This window comes from Branchiostoma belcheri, unplaced genomic scaffold (assembly GCF_001625305.1).
Source record: "Branchiostoma belcheri isolate BF01 breed outbred unplaced genomic scaffold, Haploidv18h27 scaffold7, whole genome shotgun sequence".
NCBI lineage: Eukaryota > Metazoa > Chordata > Leptocardii > Amphioxiformes > Branchiostomatidae > Branchiostoma > Branchiostoma belcheri.
This window is the reverse complement of record NW_017804353.1, coordinates 2672451-2696957: the sequence shown is the minus strand read 5'-3', so window position 1 is coordinate 2696957 and position 24507 is coordinate 2672451. Positions and strand designations below refer to the sequence as shown.

Sequence of the window (24507 nt, the reverse complement as noted above, 5' to 3'; positions counted from 1 at the left end):
AATGTATGACTGAGTCCAGCCAACTGAATGCAAACTTTATGACAAAATATGAACAGTTCAAAAATACCTTTTATTATCCCATTTACAAACACCTACTAACTAGTGCCTGTGGAAATGTTCACATATTGGCATGAAAAAACATGACAAAGCGCCTTACAGTTTTTACACGTACAATTCATGGGTAGAATTACGTACAATACAGTAACATGCTGTAGCATGTCATTATATCAATCTGTGGCCACATGAAAACTTGTATCATCACTACTAGTACTGTATAATATAAGTCTAACATCTTTTTTCCATTGTTGGATAAATATTACTATTTTTCAGCACGAATCGTTACTAGTCTGATGGAGTCCATGTTACTCTGCATAACCAGCATAATGTTAACATGAAGCATTTAGGGGGCTAACTAGGAGGGGGGTTTAGCAGGGGGAGGAGGTAAGCAGGGGGAGGAGGTAAGCAGGGGGGAGGGACTAAGCAGGAAATAAGTGGGGGGTAAGCAGGGGGGGGGGTAGTTAAGCAGGCTGGTCCTTCTTTGTGCCCTTCTGAGGAGGAGGTGAGGATGAGGCGGCTGTCGGCTCCTTCAGGGTCGTCGCTTCTCTCTTCAAGACGTTCAGCAGCGTCTGAGAACTCTCCAGGATCTGGAACATCACAGGACAAACGTGCATTAGCTCTTAGGAAACCTTCAGTGTTGGATTAGATTCGGAAAAGGTATGGCTAGGGACTGTGCATGTGATACTGGAAGTCCCTGACTCACACAGTTAACGCTATTATATAATATGGCCTCCCATACAACCTAACACACATGATATTTCTTCAGGCCTGCTATACAATTCCTGGTACTAGTAAGTACATATACATGTACATGTACTAAGGCTGTGCAAAAATGTACAAGACAATCTGCCAGTCATCATAACTACTGTAACTAGTACCGAAGATGACTTTTCAGTCATCACAATTTGCCCAGTTGAATATGTAGAGGCAGTACCTAATGTATGTAGATTTGACAGTATATCACACTTTTCTGTTACAGTTTTTCCATCTGTCAATGCAGTGGTTTGATTGAAAATTAAAAATTCATTGTTTAATATTAGCCTATCCTATTGTGCTGACTTCATGGCTCTTATCGTAGCATTTGGGGCTATAATAGGATGCCTAGATCTGTTTGTTTTTTTCTCCCTTCGCTTCTTTTTTTTCAAGAAGAACCAACAAATTAAATTGGTGTGGCCTAAACATAAAAGAAAACAACCCCCAAATTTCACGCAAGTTAGGAAAACACAGAACCACTTGTGAAAGGCCCCTTCCCACAATGCCTCTGCCCACCGGCTACATGCCCTCTCATGTGACCTTGGCACGATCTGCCCCTCGACCTTGGCCCGACCTTGAGCCTTGCTATTTATAGCGCTCACGCCACTCAGTTTTTCACACCACCTTCGAATACTTCTGTAAACTAAGTACCCCATTAACTTTGGTAATACACATTGCTTGCTAGACGCAGTGCCAGACAACCTGACATACCACCACTAGTACTATGAGAACAAATTACAACAATGAAATGTCAATGATCATAATAATAAACTGTATTTAAATAAAATACATAAAACTTTCTCTACTATAGCCTCCTTGCCTTCAGCTACCTAATTCAGAAATATAGCTTTTTAAAGTTTAATTTTTTGCCTGCAGTAGCTTGCATTATGTATTTCGAGCCCCCAGTATCTGTCAAGCCCCAACAGAAGACTTGCGTGCCTGTCATGTTATCTCTTTTGTATCTGCGGAATCCAACATGTCATTTCTGTCTAGACATGTCTGATCCCTGAGCGGAATAATTAACATTTGGAACCGGTTTTTATCATCTCTGACTGTTATTATCTGGAGTTCTTTATCAATAGTTCATTTTCTGCAGGTTTCTGCTGGGAGCAAAAAGGGACAAAATTCCAGGACAAAAAAGGTTGATTAGGCCACCCCAAATTAATTTCTTTGTTCTAGGATTTCATGTTTCATTGTGTGAATGATATTAAAGTAGCCTATAGCTTGTATGTTGACTTTGTGGCTTCTATGGTACCATAACTGTTATGATTAATGCGACTACACTAGTAAGATAAATATTACATTTTGCTAAAGCCTGTTTTTTTTTCTTTTCCCCTGGCTGCTTCATTGATTTCTTGCAAAAATCTGAGAACCAACAAACGCGTTTGGCATGGCCCTATATCACGCGATCAGTGTTTAACTGGAATATTTGGACATGTGCCAACATTTCTGACATCTTCAGTTCAATTCACTGCATATCTCTTGCATAAATGTGATAGAATCGAACAAGAAAAGGATGATTTGACTCCAAAATCATGATTTTCAAGGCGAATGCAAACATGTCTGAGACTGAGACACACTAAAGCAAGCCATAATTGACTGACACAGTAAGAGAGATCCCAGTGCACAGCAAGATAGACAGACAAGAAGTACTTAAGGATTATGTAATACCAGACATTCCTCATCAGGGAAGCCGACCCTATAACAGCACACTGACATCACACCACCCTCCGTGGCACAGTGAGCCAGGCAGACGACCTTGTCCTCAGTTACATTTGACCTTGAGGAGTCATTACAACATTTGTCCCAGAATCCAGGCCGGCCGGGGTGAACAAACTAGCGTCTGGGCGGGGTGACCCGCTGAGGTCACACACACGGCACGGCGTGGCCTGGAATCGGGTACAACCCTTCCCAGCATGCACGGCGAGGGGAATGAACGCCGGCGACTCCCATCATGCCTTTGGGTAACCCGAGGAAAGTCGCGGGCACACATCCGGGCACCTACGGACGCCTATATGTGCCCAAAGCTCGGGTTTACTGCACCATTACATAAGACTGGGGTCAGGTTACGGCCGGGAGCGTGTAAGAAAACACTTCTTCTTGTCGTCTCAAAAGTGTCAAGTCTAGGACAGTTCTTAAAGACAATTGGGTGCTACCATTCTTTAAGATCGCCAACGGGCGTGAAGCAACGTCTTGGCAGGAGTGTTAAGCCTTAAGCCTCACCGTCAGTGTTTGTTGCGAGCTACACGTTAAGTATTGACGTTCTAAATCAAGAGAGCCTTTATCACCTGAAACAGGGAGTGTGTACGTGCTACAGGGCTAAGTACACAAATGACAGCCTGCAGCACTGTAAGATCTAGTCAAGGCCATGTGCTAAACTTGATAAAACTGCAGGAAACTTGCACAGACAGTTGAGAATTATCGTGTGCAGGATATACTGTGTAAAAACGATTTTGATTTTTACTTTTAAGTTCTGTTCTGAACAAATTATTTAATTACATACAACCATAAGTACTTTCCTTCCCAGAATTTATTAACAATGACAATTTATTTAGCTTGACCATAGAGCTTTATCATGACAAAAGGAAAAAGAAAAAAATACATTATTATGAGCACTGTGCTTGTATATCAAAATTGTAAATTGCACAAAATGTCAACATTGTTCTCTGAATTTGTGAACACTTGTCCTTCTATCTGCTTGAACTTGAAACCTAGGCCAGAATTTTTCAGACTCCTAGTTACAGATCACATGTCAACTCATTAATCTATTTTAGGAACCATGTCAGAAGCTTTTACTTTTATCACCATACACTAGGAGTGTATAATTCGTTCTGCAGGGCTAAACACACAATAACTGCCTGGAGAACTAAGATTTTGTACGTGCACTTCAGACACTTAGGACTGGTCCATTCCCATAGGCAAACGGGGGGGGGGGGGCGAGGCTATCTTACTACTGGACATACCCCCCTTCCACTTATTTCAGAAATACAGGTACACTCTCTTTTATTCCGGAGAGACAGAAATATTAAGTTACATTCAGTCAATATCCCTTGAAATAAAGGGTGTTTCTAAAAGCTGGGGCAAAGATATGCCTACCTCCATGTTTACATTGTCTGAAAGTCAGACGTTCGCTTGAACGCAAACAACACTGCACAATCTCTCTCCTGTGTGTGTGGTACCTAGTAAAAAATTTAAGTAACACGACCAGACTGACAGCCAACAAGCTGTCCAGGCTTCTGTCATGACACAGTCACCGTCCTGTGTCCAACCACTTCTCTGTAAACGTTCCAGAGCTAGCCTACCGACCATGCGCAGTGCGCCGGGGTTGGAACGTAACACGTTGTTCTGACGTGAACTCATGAACTGTAAACACTCTGTGATAAAGTCACTTATAAAGTAAAACGTTGCCTGGACTCCAGTAACCTCTGGCGTGACTGTGGCTCAACCCACCCCAGAGCATTTAGAATTGTCAATGACACTGTGAACAGACTAAAAATATCGCACTAAGTGAGCCCGGGCATTATTGTATTATTCATCACCTTCAAGGTGGCATTCAATACTAAAAACACACTTCAAGCAATCCTTCATTCCCCACATTCCTCAGTTCCAATTGTGTAAACCCTACAAATACAAAGACATCTAAAGATCGTGTCCAGATTTAAATTGACAATGTGTGTCTTAGTACATTTTGTACACGTAGCAAACATGTCTGTACACATGTACTGTATCGTTACTGACAGATATCCTGGAGTGATGTTATGTATACAGTAAAATCCGCCAGGACTAGCTTGCCTGTCTATTAAGTCATGATGAGGTCATGCTTGTAGCTGAAGGCATACATGAACGTGGTCTGCATTTTAACAACCACGGTTCACAGGGCTCCAAATCCCTTTCAGGGCACCTATTATCTAGGAGTGGACTAGTAGGAGAAAAGATCATATTTTGAGTGCACTACATAATTTAAAAAGTCTTTGAAACAAACATTACTGTCAGAGTTTAAATCTGTTAGGTGTCTAAATTTTTACATCACTAGACAACAAAAGTTTTGTCATTTTTCTGACATTTTTTTTTAAATGTCAATGTAATATGCTTCATAAATAATAGTGCCTTGAACTGAGCTAACCCTATAAAATACCAAGGTCTATTGGTATACCTGTCAAAACTTACATACAAGGCCCCAATTTTGAGTGCACAAGAAGGCATATATTGCACCAAGTATTTTGAGCCCTGTTTTACACTCTGCCAGACATGTACATGTACAGCAACAACTACAGAGGCTCTATTGTAAAGCTACTAAGGCCATGTTGATTTGATTATATGGATGACATCCTCTGGGAACCCCAAAACTGATGCGCGCGTGCGAATAAAAAAAAAGTTTTGCAAAAAAAAAAAGTTGCTTTCACCATGAAATCTACGTGGTCATGAAGGTTGAACAAATGGCACAGAATATGTTATGGCGAGTAATCTACTCTTCGAATTCATTTCTTTACATTTTTGTCTTTTTTCCTGTGATTTTGGCATTCTACGACTTTGGTATCATTTCTAAATGTTTTCCTTGCAACTTATGGTATATTTTTGCTCATTTAGCAACTGTTTTGCACGATTTACAGTATGGTTGAAAACTTTTTTTTTTTGGAAACGGCCGAAAATTCATGCGCGCGTGGATGTCATCCATATAATCAAATCAACATGGCCTAAAGTAAAACATTCACACCTTGCACACATACAATGAAGTCACTGGTCAAAGATCTGGAGCCCTGCCAGCGATTATTGCCACCGGAACAACCCCAGTGTCCTGACACGACCCTGAACTGGCCTGAGGAGGTAAGTCAGGAACCTGGGAAGAGCCCTCTATTGGTCAACCATGGTACTGCAGGTATGTGGGCAACCACATCACCAGCATCCATATAAAATGAGGGTAAAACTTTTCTGACTTAAATGCTAGAAATGTTTTCAGTGCAGTACAGTAATTTTTGACTTAGTCTGGACCTTGCAGCTGAAGCAGCATAATAAAAGGCTGGATACTGTTATAACAGCTACTGGTACTACAAATCTGATGGTTTTATGGTAAGAATAAGTGGACAGTTTTTTCACCTTCATGTAGGCTGCTTCTGTCTCTGCTATCGTCCTGTCAAACTCATTTCTGGTGGCCATTTTCTTACTCAAGCTTTCATTCACCTGAAAAGTATATATAAGACAGTGCAATGGATTAGAGATAATGAATCATGTATCATGAATGAATGACCTAATTAAAGCTTTTTTAACTGGAATGCCATATTGGCCTTACCAAAATTCTTCCTCAAATACACAGAAAACAGTAAATGAATAATAAATTACAAAATATACTGTATGTGTAATATTAAAAGAACAATCTGTCAAACTGCACAGCATCTATGTCTGATGACAAGACAACAAAGAAGCTTAAATCTGCAACTATGAACAACTATGAGGTATCTTCAGAAGTGTCTTAAAACTCCAGAATAATCTGTCTGACCTTTGCGAGTCTCTCAGTGAGAATCCTGATGTCGTTCTGGATCTTAGTTTTCTCCTCCTCCTCAGTCAGGATCTGTCGGTGAAGCTCGTCTCTTTTGGCACAGAGGTCCTCAATACCTGCAGGGGGGAGGGGGAAGCAAAAAAGAATGACTGGCTTTGTAAAATGTTATCCCTTTACACTGTATAATACAGATAAATCATTTAACTTGTTGATGATCGAAATGTAAAACTTACTGACTGTGAAAGAAAAGCCACATGCATGTAGTTACAAAATAATTTATCTATATTTAGACTATGTACTACTATATATCATCATCATCATTTATCATGAGTGTACATCCTGATTTTTTCGGTGATAACGTTATGCGTACCGTAGGCTTATTGTTATCAACTTTCTAGACTTATGTTTTTAATAGCATTTGACAGTGATAAATATGTGGTTCTATATGCAGAAGCTGTTCTGTATAAAAATATATCTCTACATATGATTATGAGGATGAAAGCTCCATGGGGTTACAATAATTTTTATAAAATAGAATCCGCCCTCCCCAGTTCAGAAACGTTAAAGGTTTGCTTTCGCCGTTTGCCGCGGTTTTCACATTAATAACAGGATTGGAGAAAGTACACAGTTACTCACATTTCACTAACTCGTTGTTATAACTCTGTAACGCCGCTCCCTGCTGTGCCATCGTGGACAAAAACACTAAACAGCTGAGTACAAAATGTGCAAACTGAACGTTTTCGATTTGTTTTGAGCGCTGTAACCAATGAGATATTCCACTACGGCAATAGGGTATTCATTGTCAGAGACTCTTTATTTTGTTCATTTTTATACCATAATATAAAGATAGACATTTACAATTTGTATCTAGAAATATTACTTACCTTATGATAACTTGTTTTTAAACTTTCAAAATGGTTTTTATCTTTTTTCTGTCTCTACAACTTGGTACAAGCTTATAATATTTTACCTTTGTCACATATGGACTCGTCTACACTCGCGAGACTGTGCGAGAAGAACGTGGAGATTGCGTTCCAAGATGGCGGCTTTCTGAAAATAAAATCACGCAGGAGAAACTTTCTTCAAGTTTCTGCTCTGTTTCGCGTCGTATAGACCATATACGGTCTTATTTTTGTATCATACAAGAGCACAGAATATTGGTGAGTATGCTGAATCATTACATATCATTACCACTTGCACTGGACACGATTCTTACACGTTTATTCTTGACACGGCGATGGCACACATGCCACTTTATCATGGTTTGTTTTAATATGATTCATGAATATGATTCAAAGTTGATTGAACGTAACCTTCTTGCTGAATATTCAAATCATAATAATAATTTCACAGGATCTACACGGTACCATATTTGTTTACCAACTTGGGGGGAGAACAAGCTGTAGTATATCCTTATAAAATTATTACTGTAATTTACAAATAAACCAATGAAATTTCATATGTATGATATCATATACAAAATTTCCATACAGAAAGTAAAGTGAATATCATATACAAAATTTCCATACAGAAAGTAAAGTGCTTACAAACAACTGGGTCATTTTAGCTTGAGAATATTTAGCAAACTAATTGAAAGCATGTTAGGAAGTGCTTTACCTAGTGTCAGTGCCTAGTGTATAGAAACAACTACTAGAGTGTAGTGTACACTTGTACATGTATAAAATCTTGTCCTCCTCCCCAGTCCCCACCATGGCTGGTCTGCAGACGTGGGTGAATGACCAGTTGTATGACATCCTGGGCATGAGTGATAAGTAAAACAAACAAACAAACAGATTTATTCGTCCCCTCCTCCCCAGACCCCACCATGGCAGGACTGCAGACGTGGGTGAATGACCGGCTGTATGACATCCTGGGCATGAGTGATAAGTACGTGGGACAGTACCTAATCGGTCTGGCTGAGAAGTCTGCCAACCCCGCTGACTTTGTGGAGAGGATCAGGCAGACAGGGACCATTGATATTGACGAGCCCATCACCAGATTCGCACACGAACTCTACAACAAGGTAATGACAGTTAACGTTTCTTGATGGTAGAATTCAGATAAAGGTGTCTGTGTCCAGTTTGAAGGGGACTTCAAGCATTCAGTCCTTGGCATTATGCATGTAATTTAGTAAACGACCGTACGGCTAGCTAGAGTAGAGCCTAGGGATGACCATGTGGCTATTGCTTATGTTTGTATAAACACAAGCAATGGCACACAATTGCAGTGCACCAGCCATAGAAAAAACATTGCTTACCCTTTCAAAGTTTGCCTCATTGCTGATTAACTGATGTATGTGTCTGTTGTGTACAGTATCTCATTACCTAGCAGTGGTGACTCTTGATTCCGGCTTACATTGCATTACCCTCGGCTACTCATTACCTGGATGGTGTTCATTCTCTCATTTCTAGGTCCTTTAGATTAAGAAGACCGTACCAAAGGTGTCTCAGTCCCGGATAGCAAAGCACTCTGGCCACTATTGCCCTGCAGCAGATACAAGTTCTGAATAAAGATAACTAAACAAACAAACAAACAAACCTGTTTATCTCATTTGTAGGTTCCTAAGAAGACCACAGCAAAGGTGTCCCAGTCCCGTCTGGCAGAACAGGCTGCCATCGCCATGCAGAAGAAAAATGCCTCGTACAGACTCCTGTCTGACAGTGAAGACGATGTGGTGGAGGTCAAGTCCAAGTCCAAGAAGAGGAAGAAGGAGGGGAAGGAGAAGAAGAGGAAACAGCTGAGGGCCAGAAGGGAGGAGAGCAGCGAAAGTGAGAGTGATCATGGCAGGTGTGTCTTAAGACTTGGGTCAAGTCTTGGCAGAAAGTTAACGCTGCATCATATACATGTAATATAACAATACAAAAAGTGAAAACACAATGAAAACACTGTCTTTTCTATAATGATAAGATAGCACAGATGAGCATTTTAGTCAAACGTCTTCAGGAAGTACATGTAGTTATGTTTTCTTAGTAATTATTCTTAGCTAAGATCTTAAGATTTTCTGTGACTTTCTCAGGGCCGCGTCTCCCATGAAGAAGAAGGGTGACTCGGACTCTGACCTGGATGAGTGGGAGAGAGAAGAGAAGGAGCGATTGAGAGACCTGGAGGAGAGAGATGCTTTCGCAGAACGACTGAAGGAGAGGGATAAGGAGAAGACTCGCAACATCATGGAAAGAAGTGATAAGAAGGTTATACAAATTTTAAAAATCAATTGCGCTTTATACTAGGTATACTACAGTATGCTGTTATTCAAGAAAACCAGACAAATTTATATATTTATTTAGCTTCTCAGCATAAGAATGTAACTGGACAGGGGAAAAATGCTGAAATTTCATGTTTGATTTCTTCATTTTCGCACACTGCACTCAACTTTCCTCTGGAAGTTGAAGATGTAAGAGATTCCTGCTCTCCACCACCCTTTAATGTTTGATAGCTTGAAATTAAATCTTCTCTATTTTGGTTGTTTTCTAAAAGGCATACGAGGAAGCCCAGAAGAGACTTAAGATGGCGGAAGAAGACAGGAAGAAGATGCTCCCTGAGCTGAGGAAGAAGTCTCGCCGGGACTACTTGAAGAAGCGTGAGGTGGACAAGCTGGATGAGTTAGAGGCAGACGTCATGGATGAGGAGTACCTCTTCGCAGAGACCAAGTAAGTGTCTGGACGGAATCAGCTGGTAGATGGGCAACAATGACTGGTTCTGATTCATACTGCTAGGTTCATGTATTGCAAATTGCTATTCTGAAGAAGATGACAGATGGCAAAGTTAAGAGTGAATCTGTTCTCTAACCCAAATCACGTTGCACCCTGTTTGATCTGACGTCATTGGAACAGAAGTCGTATTCCATTTTGGGTCACCAGGGGTCATTTATCGGTCGGTGCAGAATTCCACTGCAGATTGGTGACAGAGTTTATGGGATTTCGGCACCTGGGTGTATATAGGATTTAGTTACCACAGATAAGGTTATACTGTCATAACGGTAAACCAATATGAAATGGGGACTTCTGATTGGTCAACATCATCCGGCTATATGATAATATACAAAATGCTTATAATTATTGATCTTTTCTCTACCTAGATTGACATCTCGAGAGAAGAAGGAGCTGGAGTACAAGAAGAAGGTTCTGAGTCTGGCTAAGGAGCACAAGCGGGCGGGAGACGTAGAGAAGGTGCAGAGGTACCACATGCCTGAGGACAAGAAGGTGAGACTCTTAAGAGTTATGCTGGTGTACACATATTGCAGTGGGAGGAGTCTTGTCATTTTCTTGTGAAGTACGAGATGGCAGGGTTGGTTCTTCTCTGGTCACCAAAGGAAAAGCGGAGACGTCGTCGCCCTTCCTTTAACTCTGAAGAAGGTGATCGAGAAGGACATAGGTCTGGGTGGTGTTGAACTGTCCTTGGTCATGGGAGACAGGAACTTGTTGAGACAGTACACGGTGTCATCAGAAGGATGAACTAACTGTTTAAGTACAAAAAATGGGATTCTTAGACTGGTATACATGTCTTGTAGAAGTTTTGTCTGTTTTTTGTTTAGGACAAGAATGCGGGATTCTTAGACTGGCGTACATGTCTTGGAAAATTGGAATACTGGATTTGGGTGATACAGAATACTCCTAGATCTTAAGATCCTAAGATTGAGTCATCATCATCATTCTATATAATCTTGTTCCAGGGAGATGTTGGGAAGTACTCTTATGTAGAGCCAGAAGAAGAAGAGAAAGGCCCTGGTTCAGAGCAGAAGCGTTGGGAGGAGGAACACCTCAGCAGTGCTGTGATGAGGTTTGGAGCCAGGGACGCCAAACAGAAGATGAAGGAGAAAACACAGGTATATGCGATAATGGGATGTTCTTTTTGTCTTGAAAGTTCATCTATGTTCGAAGAAGTCATTAGGAAGCATGTTTAAACTGTACTAATTTCCTACACAATAAATTGGGCTTACTCAAATTTTCGACTGTACATTAGTTACTGCAACTCCAGTCTTTGTCAAGGAATGAGCCATCCACTGCTTCACAGTGTGACGTTGCATTACACAGATGACACAGGACACTGGATCATAGGTGGCCCCGTCTTTGTTAATGAATGCATTTAATACAGTGATGTAGGATAAATAAATATATCTTGGTCTAAGATTGCCCTTGCTTGATCTGGTTGCAGGAGAAGGAATATGAACTGTTGGTTGAAGACGACATGATAGACTTTGTGAGCGCAGTGACGATGAAGGGAACCATTGACACAGAGGACCAACCCGAGCAGCTGTCGGCAGCGGAGAGGAAAGCTCAGTCCATCAAGGAAGTGAAGGAAAGTCTGCCTGTCTTCAGGTACAGGGAGGGACTACTGGAGGCTATCAAAGAACACCAGGTAAGGTTGGACTGATTTTATTGTATGGATGACTTCCTCTTGGCACCCCAAAATCGATGCAAGTGTGAAAAAAAAATGGAATTGCCTCCATTGTGTAACTGATAAATAAAAATGGTTGTAATTTTTTTATCTCCCCCCCCCCCCAGGTGTTGATCATCGAAGGTGAGACGGGTTCCGGTAAGACGACCCAGATCCCCCAGTACCTGTACGAGGGGGGGTACTGTCAGGGAGGGATGAAGATCGGGTGCACCCAGCCGCGCCGTGTCGCCGCCATGAGCGTAGCCGCTCGCGTGTCCGAGGAGATGGGCTTCAAACTCGGCAACGAGGTCTGGTTTGTTTGTTTGTTTATTTGTACATAATACAATAAACAAGAGATAGATAAAAAGAGGTACAGGAGGAGGAAAAAAGCATAGACCGGTATTCCGGTAGCTAGACCCTTCTCCTCTGTACTAATCAAACTTGATCAAAATTAAAGGAATACATGTATTACATAGAATGTCGTACCGGTAATGTCAATAATACCATTTAGGATAATTAAGATAAGAACTGAACATAAAAGTCTACTACAGGGGGATCGGGTGGGAGCTAGGATGGCTTATGAGATGGGTTTTCAGGGCACTTTCAAGTGTCAGAAAAGATTACACTGTTTGTATAATTATTATTTGTCTGAAGACTGTTCGATATTGTGACGGTGCTAATGATGTGTGAAAAGGAGTAATATAGAGCTGATTTCTTTGCCCTGTACAGGTCGGGTACAGCATTCGGTTCGAGGACTGCACCTCGGAGAGGACCGTGCTGAAGTACATGACAGATGGGATGCTGCTGAGAGAGTTTCTCGGGGAGCCGGACGTATCAAGTTACAGCGTTCTGATCATCGACGAAGCCCACGAAAGAACGTTGCACACAGATATCCTGTTTGGGCTGGTGAAAGACATCGCCAGGTTCCGGCCGGATTTGAAACTCCTCATATCCAGCGCCACCATGGACTGCGAGAAGTTCTCAGAATTCTTCGACAACGCTCCGATCTTCCGCATCCCCGGGAGAAGGTTTCCGGTGGACATCTTGTATACAAAAGCCCCCGAGGCAGACTACCTTGATGCGTGTGTTGTTTCTGTGCTACAAATCCATGTTACACAGCCGGATGGGGATATCCTGGTGTTCCTAACAGGACAGGAAGAGATCGAGACAGCCAACGAGATGCTGACAGAACGCACTCGGAAGCTCGGATCGAAAATCAGAGAGCTGCTCATCCTCCCGATCTACGCGAACCTCCCGTCAGACATGCAGGCGAAGATTTTCGAGCCGACGCCGCCGGGCGCGAGAAAAGTCGTCCTGGCGACGAACATCGCGGAAACGTCGCTCACGATCGACGGAATTGTGTACGTCATTGACCCCGGGTTCTGCAAGCAGAAGAGTTACAATGCACGGACGGGGATGGAGTCGCTCATCGTAACGCCCGTCTCCAAGGCGTCGGCCAATCAGAGGGCCGGTAGAGCTGGGCGGGTCGCACCGGGAAAGTGTTTCCGTCTCTACACAGCCTGGGCGTACAAGAACGAACTGGAGGACACGACGGTGCCGGAAATCCAGAGAACGAACTTGGGAAACGTTGTACTACTGTTGAAGAGTCTCGGCATCAATGATCTTATCCACTTTGACTTCATGGATCCGCCACCGCACGAGACGTTGGTCCTCGCGCTTGAGCAGTTGTACGCGCTCGGAGCACTGAACCATCGCGGCGAGCTCACCAAACTCGGCCGCAAGATGGCGGAGTTCCCCGTCGACCCCATGTTGTCGAAAATGATCATCGCGTCAGAACAGTACAAGGTTTGTATGTTTGTTTACTACTGGCATTTTTTTATGTGCCCAAACATGAATTATCAACATCAGATGAAATCATCAATAACAAGAAAAAACCAAAGGCTCATGCCAAACATAATTATACGTCAATACAAAACTTACAGATAATGTACCTCCAACTAACGAAACATACAGACATTGTTTACAAAATGGTACGTAAAACTAGAATATCACGTAATACAACGTTTTGCATAATAAATTGAAATCGGGATTGACATTTGAATATTGATGTTCAGCAGGCAGGCAATCATGTTAATATAATGTTGTTTGAAGGTTGTTGAAGAGATCCTGACCATCACGGCGATGCTGAATGTGCAGGGGTCGATCTTCTACCGCCCGAAGGACAAGGCCGTCCACGCCGACAACGCTCGACAGAACTTCTTCAACATGGCGGGGGACCACCTCACACTCATGAACGTCTACAATGAGGTTAGACCTTTTGTTTATAGTCTGTCTAGCTGTATATTATGTATTTACACAGGTACATTTGTAGCCTGGTGTTCAAATCTCTTTTATCTGTCTTTTTTAAGTCTATTTTGTTCTCTTTGCAAATAGGAAAAAGGCATTTGGGAAGTGTCAAGAGAACTTAACATCTCCACAGAACCCTTCTCACTTCATGAAACCGAAATTCCACTGCATGTTCCGGCTATTTTATGGAAAGGTTTTGATAGCCTGGTTACCAAACCTATTATGGCGCCCGAGTCCTACATCCTCTCCGCAAATAGGATGTAGGACTCGGGAGCTACAATAGGTTTGGTAATCAAACCAGGCAAAGGTTTTAATATGTCTCATGACTTACTCTTACACTAAATATATAACAACACTTCTCTCACCCATTCCCCATCCCCCACCCCAGTGGCAGGACACAGAGTTCTCGACCCAGTGGTGTTACGAGAACTTTATCCAGTGGCGAGCGCTGCGGCGGGCGCGGGACGTCCGGGACCAGCTGGCCGGGCTCATTGAGCGCGTCGAGATCGAACCAACCAGCAACCCCGAGGACACAGTCGGTATAAGGAAGGTCAGAAAAAGTCATGTACTATCAAGGATGGACACTGAGTACATGTATATGCAATGATAGCAAGATGATCTTGTACTGTTGTAGTTTTAGGGTTGTTGTAACGTCTTGACTCTGTCAGCAGGGCTAACCTTTTCTATAGTCTCTGGATAATTGGGCAAACCTAGCTGTGTGTGATGAACAGCCAAACCATTGTATAATTAAGGGCTGTTGTCTTACTTGTAGGATCTAAAGGTTCTATGATCAAGCCCTTAGGCAACTGGGTAAATTCTTGGAAGTGTCAAACGCTTCAGATAGAAATACATTCTCAGATATTGATAGCAGATGCTGTCTGAGACATCTGACTGTCCAGAAAATTTATCCAGTATTTGATTAACTTTGTATTGCATGTGATGAATGTTAATTTCCATTGGACTCATCGGAAATGTTTTTTTCTTTGTTGCAGGCCATCACATCAGGGTTTTTCTACCACACAGCGCGGCTGAGTAAGAGTGGGCAGTACAAGACAGTGAAACACCAGCAGACCGTCATGATCCACCCTAACAGCTGTCTGTTCCAGGAGCAGCCACGATGGATCATCTACTTTGAGCTGGTCTTCACTACCAAGGAGTACATGAGACAGGTAGGATGTGTTAAAGTAGTATTGTAGGAAAAGTGGGTTTGTTAGACAAGTATATGAAGTTAGGCAGCCTTGGCTTTATGTTTCGTTGAATCTACTTTGAACTGGTCTTCACCACCAAGGAGTACATGAGACAGGTACGCAGTGTTTGTAGTCCAGTGGTTAACGACCCTACCTCTGGACAAGGGGGTTTGAAGTTTGAATCCCAGCTGTTGTCACTCACCTGACCTGCACACTACCAGAAAAGCTCCCAGTCCTGGAGGTCCCTGACACTGGACTGGTAGACGTACAGCAGTTGGCTAGTCTTCACACCATGTTCTCAAGCGGCTCTGTCCGCACTCTCTCTTGACACACTTCATCCAGTGTTTCCTTGTTGCCAGGTAGCTGTAGTTCAGGGAAGGTGTTACAAACCAACAAAACTTTCAAACCCATTTTACTGTTTGAATCTTCTGACTTCCCGTTCTCTCCCCTGCCCAGGTGATTGAGATAGAGAACTCGTGGCTGTTAGAGGTCGCACCTCACTACTACAAGGGTAAGGAACTGGAGGACAACTCTGGCAAGAAGATGCCCAAGACCGTCGGGAAGACTCGAGAGGAGCTCAAGCCGATGGGAACGTGATCTCCAAGCAGCAAACAAAAGATATATACAATCTACATTCCAGCAATAGAGAAGATGTGAAAGAAGAAGCAGGAAATATTGCAAGAAAATTATGTACATATATCGGAAAACTGATTTTGTATGTCACAGAAATCATCATCAGCATCCCTCAGTCTTATGAGGTTTTTCTAATCTAGTTTAAGAGTAGACAATACTAAGTCTTGATGACTAAGGGAACTTCTTCGTCTACTAAATGAATCCTTTACTTTTGGATTGGGTACCTAATAGCAATACTGATACTTGGTGTACACCATTCAAGTATGTTGTGTTTTTGGTACTTCAAAATAATTACCGGTAAACAGAATTGTAGGTAAGGCCTTGTACATACTTGCCAAGTTATAACTATGCCATATTTAGGATCTCATATATTGTGTATGGGGAGTAAATTTGGATGCAGTATTTTGTTAGACAAGAAGAGGAAGTGGGAATAAAATATTGAATAAGTCACTTTGCTGTGAAAACTGTGTAAAAAGTACATGTATGAAACTTTGAAACCAGGAGTTTCTTCATAATGTAGAGTAATGCAGAGTGAAGGTGTACATGTACATACATTGTACACACAAGGAATGATTAAACATTCAATTTGTCAAACACAATGAAACAAGGCAGTCTATTAATTGCATATTTTCATTTTGTGAACAATTCAGTGATCACTTAGAGCCTATACAATGCCATATTATAAGCCGACTCATATTTTAAACTGCACATAAGCAGTGTGATACATTTTGAGTAATTTTCCAAAGTTAAAGGCCCTCTGAGACATAAACAAAAATGTCTGGACAATAATGTATAGAGCATGGTCCAGACAAGAAGTGTTTACAAATTAGGGGCCTTCACCATGTACATTTTAAACTGTGAACTGGCTCGTTCATACCTGAATCTATTGCACAACAGTGTGGACTCAATCCAAAACAAGCATCCGTAAAAATTATCTTGAAAAGTCTATGAGAAGAGGTTTGCTGTACATAACTTTTCAGGACAATCAAATAATTACAACATTCCATGAGAATTTGATCAGCAAACTGAACAATCCAACAGATTAAATACTGCAGGTCAGCTGAGGTCAGCATCCCTAAATACATGTATGGCAATACTACACTGACCCCAAATTACTACAAAAATATATATGTGCCCTGTCGGCTTTACATTGATAAAAAATTGCAAGCACTGTGTACTTTAATTTGACATTATATATAATATCATACATTATTATTATTATATGATAACAAAAAAACAACATTGTTCACATCAAATATACACTTTGCATATAAACCAAGAGCATTAAAAATATCACTCATTAATCAACAATGCTTCAGAGGCAAAAATTATCAAGCTTCATTGTCATGTTTGCTGTACTGTGTTAAACACTTTTGCAAGACTTTTTTATCTAAAAATTTTGCCCCTAATTGTTTGATTTGCTTGACTATGGCAACTTTCAAAGACAAATTTGACATGGTTTGTTACATTTCACAAGTAAAAAAAGAAGCTGTCATGTCATGTAAATTTTCAATGAAACTTGTTCTCTTGCCACATTGTTTAAAGACCCTATCTACAACCTTGTCTAAAGATTGTGTACATGTAAGCCACTTTTGGATATTGTTGTGTTCATTTTCAATATGTGTTCTGCAGCCCAATTATATTGATATAGCTGCAGGTCAAATTGTACTTGTGTAGATGTTTTTGACGTCTAACCTACTACCAATACCTGAATGTGTAAATTGCATTATTTGCCATATACAATACTGTTGAATTACACTAGCTGTGGAAGACAATTGCAAGATTTTCAATTTGCAGTATATATGTCACATCATAGCAGCAGCCCTACTTGGATTTGCATTTTATGGTTTGTTGCTTTTCATCAAATGAAGAAAAACAAACACTGTCATGTATTGACAATTGTTCTCCTGATGCTTTATGTTAAAAGATGATCCTGAGACCATGCAAGGAGCTCTATTTGAACTAAAAGCTCCTTGGATCATGTAAGCCACTTCTCGATGTAGTCGTCGAAAATAGTTTGATTTTTGTGCCAGTTGAGATGTTGGACCCCCGGGATTTCATAAGTTGTCACGTCTCCCCTCTCATCCATGGTCTTCAGACCAAAGTAGTCCCTCTGGTACACCTAAGGAGGAAGGGTGGGAAAAGTTTGGTATTAAAATTCAATGCAAAACACTAGATGGCATCACAGCCCCACCTAACACTGATCTGATATATACTGCAGCACACCAGTTACATATATCACTTTGACATTTTAATTAAAATAACCTTTATTGTACATATATATTGCATGAGCTGGTTGCTCAGATGCCTGAGCTTTGCAGAATGAAGTTTATGAGTTGAAATCATTCTGCTCATTTACAGCATTAAAGAATGTTTATACTTGGCAGATATCTCATGACAAAATACAAATGGCAAATGTGTAATCAAGGAACTTTAAAATAGCCCAATTGGCTCCTTAGCGTAGTGTGACATGTACAGCTCTGGAGAGAGGGAATGATAGAGTGAGCAAAGGGAAGAAAGATGGCATACCTCCTGGTCCTTCATCTCCACTACTGTCTCATTCTCATCATAGAAGGCAAAATGGCTGAAAACAAACAGAAGATGACTGATTATTCTTTTCTGATGATCCCAAACTTGACACAGTGGAAGAATCTATATACATGTATATACAAATAATTATCTAATTTCCAAAGTTTAATGTTGGAAACCCCTACATTTTAACGTAATACATGTTTGCATAGCCACTTTTGCAAAACAAACACACTGCTGCAGTTCCTACCTGGACTGCCAGGGGGTGATAACACCATCATCTGGACCCCCAATCATCACAAGCTTCTTCAGCTTTAGGAAGTTATTCTTGTATTCTGTGGGGAAAAACAGAAGCAGTGAGTGACGGATGTACAAATGTATCAATCCTTGGCTCACAACACACCTTGAAACTAACGCTTTAATGGTTAATCTCTAGCCAAAAATTCTGCTTAATTACACTGTAGTCATGGATGTGCAATGGACCTATCACATTATTACGTCACAGTTTGTTTACCTGTTCTAAAGAACATTCTAGAATGGTCAGTTAAAGAATAAAGATCATTTCAAAGTTTTCGAAGTCAGGTATGTTTGATTTTTGCTGCATCTAGTTTTGTTGACACAGCATTACATGCCGTAATGGGTGATTTAGTTGTGACAGTAGATGAAAGTAGTACTGTATAAAGGCCTTATATCAAGGCTAACGCTACACAAACACACACCGCGCTACATACCCCTGTACAATATAAACATCGATTGACCGGCATTCATTGCGGTAAACAAACTGTGACGTAATAATGTGATAGGTCCATTCAGTCAATAGACTTAGTGATTCCATTGCGAATAAACCATTCATCTGAATCATCATTACTACACTTACCTTTACTTTTGACATTATTTGATGTCTGGTTGTTCAAGACAGCAAGAAAGACACTGTACTCCTTGTAGAGGTCCTGTTGGTGAGGGTCTGGGGTGTAAAAAAAAACATGTGACAACATGTTATGATGAATGGAAATTCATCTGTGTGGGTAGTAATCATCATGGCACAATGCTCAATTTTACTCCAACACAACAACTACATAAAGATCAAATTTTCAATGACCACTGCTGCCCTCATCAGGATTCAAATGACTTAAAAGTCACTTCTGACGATTTTAAAAGTTATTAAGTATACATGTGTATCAGGGCACTCCATTCCTCAATAAATAGAGACTGTGGGCGGGATAAATTATCACACTTGGACTCAGAAGCCACATGAGGTCATATCTCTGTGAATGAGGACACATGAATGAATTGTCTTTGATTTGAATGAAGATGAAATGAAATGTTGCAGCCTTTATACCGTTCCAGTAGTTACTGATGGAGATGTCCTGCCCATAGGACGTGTAGGCTACTTTATACAGGTTCTCCTTCAGATAGTGAGGAAACACATACTTCAGGTAGTCTGTGTCTGCAGCAGGGGAGGGAAGGAGGGAGTTTCAGTTTATTAAATGGTTCCACAATTACCATACATACTAGTACATAGTTGCTATTCTTTATGCCTGTGGTCCTCCAGGAAAATAACATATATATGTAACATACATTGTACATGGTTGTATTTAATGTCCTAAATACGGATACAGATAAATTGAAAATAGATAAAAGAATGAAATACTGCATAGTTTTACCCCCGTACTGCCCCATGAGAGGTGACGACAGTGAGATGAAAGTGTCCACGTTGTGGTCATCCATCGACTCCAGAACTCCTCTGCAGATCAGACCACCTGTCAATCAAACATCAATACTTCAGAACGTTTTTTTTAAACATTAAATAAATTGACGGAAAATTCGTCTAGAGCTCTTTTTGACAATGCAATGAACAGTGGACCACGGCTTAATGTCCCGCCCTAAGGACTGTGAACCTTTACAGTAGCGTGAATGTCAGGCCAAGGGACTGTTATCTGTGTATAGCAGGATTCGAACTCTCTTGCTCCATAGGCAGGGTCACTTACCACGGGACTACACATGCTATTTGTTAAGTTGGACTGAAATAAAAAAATTTACAATAAAGGACTTCGACGAGCCTCTTACTCACCCTGAGAATAACAGATGATGTGGACACCATCCTTGGCGTGTTGCATGATGGGAACCATGGCCTTCTGAAACCCCCTGACCTGCTCCCACATGGGATAGAGGCTGAACAGCTCTGTGTACTCATCTATGATGGTGACATTTGTGCCTGGGTGAGCCTGTACAGGGGAGAGAAAATATCACTAACACAGAATCAGATGATACAGACTGAACAGCTCTGTGTACTCATCTATGATGGTTACATTTGTACCTGGGTGGGCCTGGAATATCATACACTTTAAACACAGAATCAGCGGCTCTGCTGTGTACTGATAGTCAGAATGGTACCGTACCTGGGTGAGCCTGCACAGGGGAGAAAAAATATCATGATCACTACCACAGGATGAGGTGATACAGGTTGAACAACTCTGTGTACTCGATCATCTATTTTGCCACAGCTACCCCAACACATTCCATATAATTACCTTCAGCAAAGGGATGCGGATGACAACTCTCTAATTCTTTATTCCGGGCATGACTCGCCCATATAAAGCAACACATAACAGCACCAGATGTACAGTGACCTCTGACGACAAACTTATCATGAAAACATCATCGTCACAAACCGTTTTGATGAAGACGCTGAAGTTGTCAAAGGTACTGGCGTGATCAAAGATGCCATGGATGATAATGATGGGTTTGTAAGCCCTGATCTGGACCAGGACGGCGGAGAAAAACACCAAGAACGACGACAGGACGAATCTGGGGAAAACTTTCGAACAGGACGTCGCCATGTTTGTTGTTGACCTCTGTGACCTCTTATGTAGTGAGTGTAAATGTAGCTCTATATTCGGTGTATGCCAATATTGTGAAAGTTTTATATAACTTCTTCAAGTCATGAGATATAAAGTTTAACTGGTACTACAGTAATAAACCCCAAAAAGGTATTTGATCGTATCATATCAGTTTAAAGGTCTGTTTAACGTTCATTTCTTGATGCTACCAAGTAATTTTGTTGGAGACAAATTCAGTGCTATGTTTACAGTATGTGTTGTTAGGGACCGCGCGTTCCAAAATGAACATGTCAGTTCACGTTGTTTGGTGAAAGAGATTTCCTATTTCCGAGCTCTTGGGACCTTTTTATCTGTTACAGCGTAAGTATGTTTTAATATTGTGGTATTTACAATTAGATGACCCTCAATAATGCTTATATTTAGACAGCTAACAGATTTTTTATCGAGAAAAACCGGAGGTGGGGAGGGGGGCATTTTAAGCACTGAAGTTTTATAAAATATGGAAACCAAATTTTCATTTCAAGCAGGTAACCGACCATTTCCGAATTGACCCAAATCATTTTAAGAGGCTGTCCCTCCATACGACAGCAGCCCAGGTCCCTAAAACAGGTCACAAGTTAAAAGGGGGCGTGGCTTTAAGAAAAGTAAACACATCTAAGCAACCGCGAGTTGACTGTTAGTTGACTACCTACCACAAGCTGAGTCAAATCGGATGGCATACAGGCAAACCAAAATGTATACGGGGAACACACTTAACATATTTCCATATAATTCAAATCGTGAAAATATAAATAGTACCTAGTTTCAGTTAGTAGGGACGTCCTCCCAGATAGGACACAAAGCCGGAGTTCCCGTGTTTGAGCTTTGAGGAGAGCGACATCTTATCGAAAAGGGACTTTGTGTAACTGTAATGTACAACTACAATGTAATGTCACCTTTCTTATCATGTACTGCAAATCGTCCAAGTCTGTTACAGCATCAAATATCCCATGGATGATCAGCACAGGTTTGTAGGATGCAGCATGTTGGCTCGCAGGTGAACAAACCAATAACAATGCAGCAGCTACACACAGGTGCCACATAAACCAGCGGTGTGAGCTGTAACCCGCTGCCATGTTGGGTAGCCTAAAGATGCTTATAATAAGTTATACGTGGACTCTGATCATGATATAAGGTCACTTAGGGCCTACGTACGGACTCCAAAACAAATTTGGTGCCAAAGGCCATCCAGCAGTTAGACTATCAAAGGTTAACCTTCTCTCTGCTGCCCAACCCTGTAACCAATACAGGTTTGGTGCAAAAAGGTGACTTAAGTTATTAAATGGTTGAAGGATTATTGTTTTTGGTAAACTGTGTGTTTTCATCGATGAAAGGACATATTGTGTTTGAAATTAAAACAGATTTGTCTGAAAATAAAGTTGCTTACTGTTAAACAATTTAGTAACTGTTGTGGCTCATTAAGTTTTAGTTAAGGTTACTAAATGAGTTTATTTGTTCAAGTCTAGTGCTCATTCAGGTCTTGGGAAAAAGTATTAGATGATAGTCTAGTGTGGTAGGAACTATTACTAGTATTACATTTGTATCAGGGACTGACTAAGGTCACAAATGTTGTATTTCAGATAACCAACCACAAACAGCTTAACTGTTTTGATTACATTGACTGTACCTTGCCCATTAAACAAAGATAAGACACAAACATCTTTAACAAACCACTGGCAGAGATCATATGGTAAAATGAACAAAACAACAAAATGGCTGCAAAACTAGAATGATTGAGTGAATGGCAGAACAAGTGAATGAATACAGGTGAAGACTATACCTTTGTGATCAGGTCTTTCAGTGGGTTTTCCTTATACGCTGGCTCCAGGATGCCATGTACGATGATCACAGGTTTGTAAGCAGAAACGCCTATGCACACTGTTAAAAATAATGTCAGGAAAGTTGCAGTAAAAACCCTGTAGTCAGTCCCCATGTTGTTTCACCTGTTCCTCCCACTCTGACCACCTGTTAGAACTTAGATGTGGAACTAGGCAGGGTGGATGGTTGTTGATGGTTTAGTTGTTGACCTGTGACCCATGCTTGTTTTTTAATTGTTTGTACGGTAGGGTCACATGTAGGCTACCAAGTCCATCCTAAGTGCAAAGATCACTTTTGCCCATAAAGAATTTTGGTGGGAGGACAGGCTACTCAGGTTAATTTGGTCATGGGTGACCTACAGTGCATAATACTGTGTAAATGAGACTATGATACCCATGAGTAGCTATGTAGGTCACTGGGATTTGAGTTACAGTGGATATATTCCTTATATATATTTCATTCTTAAAATGTTACATATTTTAAACATTAAAAAGAGAATATTCGGCCTTGTACTGCCAGTGTTTTTACGAATGAACCATGACGTACCTCACTACAATTTCTGTATTTTTAAGTTGTTTGGCCAGAATCAGCCATTATTTTACTGACATAATAACCCTTTTTCTGCTTCCAGAGATAACATGGAACTTCACCCTATCTTGGAGCTCCCCCTGACGGACCCCCCTGCCCCGAGGATGTGGTACGTGCTGTCCCCAGGGGGTGGGGGGCCCAGCCTGACGGTGGGGCACACCTGTATGTACCTCCCCAGAGCAGGGGGCAGTGGCAGGGTGGTGTTGGTGGGGGGTGCCAACCCTAGCGGGCCGTTTGCTGACACCTTCGTGCTGGACTTGGGTGAGTTTTGGTCATGTTTGCTAGCCACTGGTTCCTGTATTTCATTTTATAATAATAGTAGGTCATTAGTTTCATTAGTCTTATTTGTTATGTTTGAAGAAGGAGGGCTTTGTATGAGCCTTGTAGGCTTCCTTCCCGGTGTGAGTGGTTCAAAGCTCACAGTCAGGTCTCAGGGCTAACATCTTGAACAGGTGACTATCACAATCCATCCACAAATGTAGTAAACCTTCATAAAAAATGTAAATTCCACCCATTAAATCATTTTTCCCATTTTTATCATCAGACACGTACACCTGGGAGAAGCCTGACTGGGCGGGGCTGACGGCCAGGTATGAACACACCTGTTTCACACCTGAGAGCCAGCCGCACAAGGTGTTTGTGTTCGGAGGGGCGGAGCAGGGCTGCAACCTTAACAATGTCCAGGTGCTTGATACAGGTGTGTAGATTTTCAGTTAGTCATCTGAAGGGCACAAAACACTAGCTGTATTGCCTTGTCAGTAACAAAGTGTCTCAGTGACAACTCTCATACTCCCTCTCCCTGTCTTTCTTTCTCCCTCTCCTCTCTATCCCTCTCTTTTTTTCTCTTTTGGTTTTGTTTCTCTCTTTGTTTCTATCTCTCTCTCTCTCT

At 41.3% G+C, this 24507-nt stretch overlaps 4 protein-coding genes across 4 annotated transcripts in view; 2 read left to right on the top strand and 2 right to left on the bottom strand.

Annotated features, from left to right (window-relative positions):
• Positions 1 to 28: 28 nt before the first annotated feature.
• Positions 29 to 7084, bottom strand: LOC109484684 (Sjoegren syndrome nuclear autoantigen 1 homolog). Its single transcript, XM_019788033.1, has 4 exons — positions 6941 to 7084; positions 6305 to 6420; positions 5905 to 5988; positions 29 to 644 (listed from the first exon to the last, which is right to left on the bottom strand). The coding sequence occupies exons 1-4, from the start codon at positions 6990 to 6992 to the stop codon at positions 519 to 521; spliced, it is 378 nt and encodes a 125-aa protein (XP_019643592.1). The 5' UTR covers positions 6993 to 7084; the 3' UTR covers positions 29 to 518.
• Positions 7085 to 7311: 227 nt separating this feature from the next.
• Positions 7312 to 15975, top strand: LOC109484631 (putative pre-mRNA-splicing factor ATP-dependent RNA helicase DHX16). Its single transcript, XM_019787978.1, has 14 exons — positions 7312 to 7464; positions 8122 to 8327; positions 8862 to 9091; positions 9321 to 9492; positions 9779 to 9951; positions 10380 to 10503; positions 10974 to 11126; positions 11456 to 11659; positions 11806 to 11985; positions 12407 to 13483; positions 13790 to 13945; positions 14373 to 14534; positions 14977 to 15153; positions 15628 to 15975. The coding sequence occupies exons 2-14, from the start codon at positions 8130 to 8132 to the stop codon at positions 15766 to 15768; spliced, it is 3147 nt and encodes a 1048-aa protein (XP_019643537.1). The 5' UTR covers positions 7312 to 7464; positions 8122 to 8129; the 3' UTR covers positions 15769 to 15975.
• A 1667-nt stretch (positions 15976 to 17642) lies between these two features.
• On the bottom strand, positions 17643 to 23160 carry LOC109484677 (lysosomal thioesterase PPT2-A-like). Its single transcript, XM_019788025.1, has 8 exons — positions 22993 to 23160; positions 20405 to 20558; positions 19998 to 20093; positions 19673 to 19780; positions 19211 to 19297; positions 18584 to 18668; positions 18334 to 18388; positions 17643 to 17926 (listed from the first exon to the last, which is right to left on the bottom strand). Exons 1-8 carry the CDS (start codon positions 23143 to 23145, stop codon positions 17783 to 17785), a joined length of 882 nt encoding a protein of 293 aa, XP_019643584.1. The 5' UTR covers positions 23146 to 23160; the 3' UTR covers positions 17643 to 17782.
• A 507-nt stretch (positions 23161 to 23667) lies between these two features.
• Positions 23668 to 24507, top strand: part of LOC109484565 (rab9 effector protein with kelch motifs-like) — a 3106-nt gene continuing 2266 nt past the window's right edge. Inside the window, exons 1-2 of the mRNA XM_019787885.1 lie at positions 23668 to 23879; positions 24163 to 24317. Coding sequence (XP_019643444.1) covers positions 23669 to 23879; positions 24163 to 24317 — 366 coding nt within the window. The 5' untranslated portion in view covers position 23668. The remainder of the gene's footprint in view (positions 23880 to 24162; positions 24318 to 24507) is intronic.

Coding starts and splice junctions, on each gene's coding strand:
- LOC109484631 (XM_019787978.1), top strand. CDS start 8,130: ATGGCAGGACTGCAGACGTGGGTGAATGACCGGCTGTATGACATCCTG. Junction 8,328..8,861: donor CACACGAACTCTACAACAAG/GTAATGACAGTT, acceptor TCTCATTTGTAG/GTTCCTAAGAAGACCACAGC. Junction 9,493..9,778: donor TGGAAAGAAGTGATAAGAAG/GTTATACAAATT, acceptor GTTTTCTAAAAG/GCATACGAGGAAGCCCAGAA.
- LOC109484677 (XM_019788025.1), bottom strand. CDS start 23,145: ATGGGGACTGACTACAGGGTTTTTACTGCAACTTTCCTGACATTATTT. Junction 20,094..20,404: donor CATCATCTGTTATTCTCAGG/GTGAGTAAGAGG, acceptor TTTGATTGACAG/GTGGTCTGATCTGCAGAGGA. Junction 17,927..18,333: donor TGGAGATGAAGGACCAGGAG/GTATGCCATCTT, acceptor CTTCCTCCTTAG/GTGTACCAGAGGGACTACTT.
- LOC109484684 (XM_019788033.1), bottom strand. CDS start 6,992: ATGGCACAGCAGGGAGCGGCGTTACAGAGTTATAACAACGAGTTAGTG. Junction 5,989..6,304: donor TCACTGAGAGACTCGCAAAG/GTCAGACAGATT, acceptor TATACTTTTCAG/GTGAATGAAAGCTTGAGTAA. Junction 645..5,904: donor CAGAAGCAGCCTACATGAAG/GTGAAAAAACTG, acceptor GTGATGTTCCAG/ATCCTGGAGAGTTCTCAGAC.